The sequence below is a fragment of the Armigeres subalbatus genome, unplaced genomic scaffold (assembly GCF_024139115.2).
Source record: "Armigeres subalbatus isolate Guangzhou_Male unplaced genomic scaffold, GZ_Asu_2 Contig956, whole genome shotgun sequence".
In the NCBI taxonomy this organism is placed as follows: domain Eukaryota; kingdom Metazoa; phylum Arthropoda; class Insecta; order Diptera; family Culicidae; genus Armigeres; species Armigeres subalbatus.
Window position 1 is genome coordinate 84,683 of NW_026943762.1, and position 6,000 is coordinate 90,682.

The 6,000-nt window shown below is 38.6% G+C and overlaps 1 protein-coding gene across 1 annotated transcript in view; it reads right to left on the bottom strand.

The window, feature by feature from the left end:
- The window catches only part of LOC134204916 (chondroadherin-like), a 63,828-nt gene extending 58,232 nt beyond the window's left edge, over positions 1 to 5,596 (bottom strand). The window contains exon 1 of the mRNA XM_062679723.1: positions 5,449 to 5,596. Within this exon, the coding sequence (XP_062535707.1) occupies positions 5,449 to 5,565 (117 nt within the window). The 5' untranslated portion in view covers positions 5,566 to 5,596. The remainder of the gene's footprint in view (positions 1 to 5,448) is intronic.
- Positions 5,597 to 6,000: the final 404 nt, after the last annotated feature.

Below are 6,000 nucleotides of genomic sequence, written 5' to 3' on the forward strand. Positions count from 1 at the left end.
TCCATCGTCGCCTTGATCAACCTTATCAGTTTATCCGGAAATCCGTTTTCGTGCCATAGCTGGTCTTGATTGATTATATCATGGCTTTGAAGTCGAGAAATAGATGATGTATGGGCACGTTGTATTCGCGGCATTTCTGCAATACCAGACTTAGAGCGTTCACCCATAAATCCCGCCTGGTACTGCCCCACGAACTCTCTTACAATTTGTTTTAGTCAGCGGCATGACATTTGGGAGAGCACCTTGTAGGCGGCGTTCAGCGGCGGACGACTTCGACTTGTGTTGATCACTGTCGGAAGTTTTGAGCGCAGACATACTGCAACGAGGTATAGTCGGATTCAATATTCGCACTGCGGTAAGTGCGGACGTTCGAGATGTTGGAGAAGAATTTGCCGTCGATTAGAACGTGGTCGATTTGGTTTTCCGTTACTTGATTAGGTGATTTCCATGGGACCTTGAGGATATTCTTGCGGGGAAGAAAGTGCTTCGGATCAGACTACCATTCCGCGGGAGGCTGCCAAGTTTATTCATCGTTGGCCGTTGTCGTTCGATACGGTATGCAGACTATCCGGTCCGATGATAGGTCTATTTATTTCCTCCCTTCCTACCTGAGCGTTCATGTCACCGATGACGATTTTGACGTCCCGCAGTGGGCATCCATCGTATGTCTGCTCCAGCGGCGCATAGAACCGTTCTTTCACGTCGTCGGATCTCCCTTCGTGCAGGCATTTCACGTTGATGATGCTATAGTCGAAAATACGGCCTTTTATCCTCAGCTTGCATATTCTTGCGTTGATTGGATGTGTGGCATGTGCATCACACTTGTCATCGAACCACGCCTAAGTCCTACAGAACTCTAATTTTTTGTTAGTCAGTACCTCGTTGAGTCGATGGTCCTGGCCTCGGCATTGCATAAGCACTTTCCATAAGAAAGTGTCATTTTACAAGGGTCATTACTTTATGACTGTTTCCAGGCAAGGCTGTTCCCACGCCGCGTGTGACGTGACAGCGCCGAGTATGCGGATTCTCTTTAGCATACTCTCACTCTCTCTTTCCCAATCAGTACTTCGATCACTGATTAGTTACACAATATATAGGCAACCTCCAGTAAATAAGAGCTAGATTAAACTAAGAACTTGGAAACACAACCATTGATGTGTTAACTACTGAGTGGAATAGTCCTTTAATACTCGATACCACACCCAAAGGAAGAAACATAATAACGATCCAAAAAGTAATTCCACAGATGCCACCCAATCACGCATTGGCGCATCTTTCCCAGCACTATGAACAGCGATGCCAGATCTACGGAAATTTCCGTATATTTACGGAATTGAGTGCTTTCTACGGATCTACGGATCCGTAGGCAAAAACTACGGAAATTTGAAAATGTATGCGGAAATCTACGGATTTTTTTTAAAGTGCGCTTTTAATTTCAATTGGAGTACACATCTGGGATTTTTAATTTATTATTGATTTTTCCTTAATTTAATTCTAACTACTTATAAATAAAGAACACACAGATAATTTTCCTGGAGGAAATCCTGACGTAATTCTCGAAGAAATATCTGGAGAAACTAGGCATTTTTCTAGGAAAATATCCCTTCAGGAATTCATCCAGAAGTTGCACAAGGAATTCTTTTAGAAACTTCATCCAAAATTTATTTAGAAATTTTCTCAGAAATTTCATTAGGAATACTTTTTGAAAATCCGTTCGGGTTTTTCTTTAGAAAATCTTTTGTAAATTCCTTCAGAAATACTTTCGGGAACATTTTTACTGGGATACCTCCGGGAAATCCTTTGTGAATTTTTTCAGAAGTTTCTTCGAAAGTTTTTACGGGAAATCCTCTGAAAATTCTGAGAAATCCATATAAAACTCCCTGAGGTTTTCTAAAATAAATATGCTGGTGGAAGTTCTGAAGAAAGTTCTAAGAGAATGCCCAAATTATTAGACTTTCAAATGAACATCTGGAGGAATTTCCCAAGAATTCTCAGGATTTATTTTTTGAGTAATTTCGTGAGGATTCTCCAAAGAAATCTCTGGAGGATATTCCGAAAGAATTCTCAGCTGAATATCCGAAGAATTTTTGAAAAACATTAACCCTACGGGACTCGCACCGTTGTAAAAAGTACAACACCTCCAAAAAAGCTCGCTTGTCGTTTACAACGGAGGCGGAACTGCGTGACCGATCCAGGACCATGCGAGTCCCGGAAGGTTAAAAATTTTGAAAATTCTTTTACAAAAATCCTTTAGAAATTCCTTTTGTAATTCGTTCGGATATTCATAGAGTTTCGTCTTAATTTTCGCCGAAGGAATTCCTGGAAAAAATTAAGGTACAAATTTGTGTATGACTTACCAAATTAATTCCTGGGGTATTGCCCGTTGCATCCATTTTTAGACTCTGGCGCAACTTCGTTTTGCTTCGAATTTTAGCGTGCACACCAATACATTCAAACTATCTTCGTAATTGTTTTTTGTTGTTGTTATTTATCGAACACACATGTTTTTGTTTACTCAAATAAACAATAAACAGTGTCAATTCATTAGTGTGTGACACGGGAAAAATATTCACGCAAATAATTTTCGCGCAGGAGTCTAATAAGGCGGAAACTGCGCAATATTTCATATAGAATTATTTTAAATATTTCCTGGAAGACTTTCCGAAGCATCTCTGGAAAAATTTATGAATAACACCAGGATGAATATTCCAAAAAATTTTTCGAGGAATTTTTGAACCAAATAAGGATTATAATGTCGATAGTTTAGGGGATTTTATTGGTTGCTATCTTTATTTCAGCGTCAAAATAGGGTTTTGTTTAACTTCTGTACTTGCCAACTTATGACTGAACTAATTACGTCCAAATTTCTGGTGAACGAGGTGATGCAAACTTCATCATCTGCCTAAACTGAAGAGAGATGTGCATAAATTTGAGAAAACTAAACTAGACCAAGTGGATTCACTCCAACAGGTGTAATCAGTAGAAAGGATCCAGTTTTTTTATCTATACAGTCTTACTCTTATACACCTTTGCAAAGCAATACAATTTAGGCATTGTGTTGGGCTCGGTCCAACGCTATCCTTGCTTATTTCGTAGTGACGGATTGTCATCGGAGCATTTCCGTCTTTAAAATAGGAAAACTTGTCTCGGTATCGTTCCCATGTAGGGTCGATATTCAAGAATTCTCGAACCTGTTAGCACTAAACAGCCAAGTAATCAGCTTTATAATTGGAATTGTTCTGAAAATTAAGAAGCCCATAACGTTAAACTGATACTATGTTAAATCAATGAAAGTTCAATAAATAAAATGCGGAAATGGTAATATCAGCGTTGGAAACAGTTACTGTCAAAAATATGTATAGCAACTGCCAATTGTCTTTATGACGAGTGTCGAAATCTGTACAGGATTAGGATATAACAAGACCAGTAACTATAAATGTTGAAGTTTAGTGGTCTTATTGTTAACTAGTACTAGCCGACCCATCAGACGTTGTCCTGCATAGTAGGCGAAAATGCGCGCTGTGAACTTCCCATGGGAAATTTGCATACAATTCTACTTTTTCACGATTTACTTAACTTTACATGTGATTTTCACATAAGAAAATAACATATAAACCCTTCGGAAACGATAACCAACATATCTGCTGAAGAAATGGAGAAAATCCATCCAGCCGTTTCCACGTTATGCGGATACGAACACAGACCATTTCATTTTTATATATAAGATTGTGGATGAGTGCCGAAATAGGGCTAGCCAAAATTAGAGGCCTGAATAAGAGAAACGCGGATAGGTATGTGCCGCCAATCGAACCGTCAAAAAACAGCAGCCAATCGAGCAGGAGACCTGTCAAGCAGCCAAAATATTGGCTCAGATACTGAAAACGGCCAAATTCGATTTTATGACATTTTTAAATAAACAAAATTTAATTTATTTTACATTACTGTATCCCCCCGCTTTTTCGGACCTCGCTAGTCCGACGGCTCGTTAGTCCGGATCTCGTTAATTCGGAATTTTCCGGATTAAAAATTATCAACACCCATTTAAACACATTATGCTGTCAGTTTTCAAATTTGGGCTGTGATTTTGTTTTAGTTCATTTGTATGGATCTGACAGTCGGATTAACGAGAGAAACCCCGATAATCCGGCCATACATTTGTCGGATCAGCGGGGGTATACTGTAGTTTGCAATAATATATGCAAGTCATTTATAGATTATGAAATGAAATTCCATTGTTTATTGGTTTCTAATGTTATGTGATGTGGACACATAAAATAGCGGATTGTGAGATTTTATCTACATAAACCATTTCTTCTTTTTCATGTGTTGTTCTTTGATGAAGAAGATCAAATGCAGTGTTGGCAGAGTCATATTTTCTATCCGCGTTTCTCTTATTCAGGCCTCTAGCCAAAATGTTTGAGTTACACGGATAAAAGTGAAAAGATAATTAGCTTTCTATTTAATCCTTTCTGAGATTTTTCAAATTTTATTCTTCCAATGATTAAAATATATGCCCTATTTTAAGCATTGTAATGTTTTGTGAAATATATTCAATAAATTGATTTTCATATCCTTAATAATATTCTTGAAACTTGTCAAAATATTAACTCCTTTTGCCTCAAGTTCTGCGAGCTAATAATAAATAATTTTTTCATCGCGGTTTTTAACAATAAAATAAAAAAGTTTATTGTGGTGCAATTAATTGCATATTATTCGGCAACTCGGCTGTACGAAAACCATTTTTTGTTAAATATCTTGGCTGTGCATATGCACAGCATATGTTTCGAAATGGACAAATTGATATGAAATTTGCGAAAAAGAATCCACGTGTCTTGGAGGGACTCGAACCCTCAACCTCCTACTCTCTAGATAGGCGTGATAACCCCTACACAACAAGACCACTTAAAGGTCACGTTTGCGGAAAAGCCATCAGAATCCGAGTACCAACCTCCACCGCGGTTAGCTCTCTTTTTTGCAAATTGAATATCTTTCGGATGCTTGATTTGCCCAATCTGGATCTATTACATTTACATGGATCTATCTCACAGAAACATGAGTTATTGATTTTTACCCGTGTGCATTGCTTCGAGAACAGCTTCAGAGAACTTTCAAAAGATTGGTTATGAGGTCAGGACCCTTCAACAAACAGAAGTTGAAAAAACGACTTCAACTTTTACTGCGGCATTCCAGATCAATATAATTTTTCCGTTTTTTGGCGTCAATGGTTGATATCCATTCTTTTAAAAAAATAATAGCCTAATTTGACAAATTTACCTATGTTTTCACTAGATTCTCCTTTTTTGTCTTATTTCTCCAATTCTAGTACATTTTTAACCTAATTTATTTAATTTGCCCTTTTTCATTTTTTTTCTCTCTATGGCCTAATTTTTTGCGATTTTCCCATGTTATGGAGCTTATTCCACTGATGGATCGAATCTCCTTACTCACCTGAGTTTGAGACACGCAGATGCACCCTCCCGGGCACCGTTTTAGCGAAAACTGCTCACAGTCGTGAAACCTCCAAAGGACTCCGATGAAGACCAACACTCGCCAGACGACATTCATATCTTTTCTTGTTCCAGCAGAGTTGCAACTACTGCCTACGTTATTGGAGGGGGAAGAAGGATAGCCGGGTGTCGTCAATATTGGTTCCGGGATATCTAACAGCTCTCTGGAAAACAGCTCCACTTGACTGGTTCAATCCGCATGGGGAGTTCTATCAGTGGGGATTATCTGGAATTGAAAAGAGAATAAGATGAACCATTAGCATTTTCGTTACCAACTGCTATTTCACGCAAACATATAGACGAGCTTGCAGACATCTCCAACTCCATCAACATAACAAAGTCAAACGAATTTCAAAGACGTAGCCTTCGCCGACGGGACAAGTTCTTTTCTTCAAGCACGTCTCATCATCTGCTTTCCGACACTTTTTTGTAACTTCGGTGTCTTTTGTCCATGGCAATTCCGGTGTATCAACGAGAACGATGTGATGGCGCC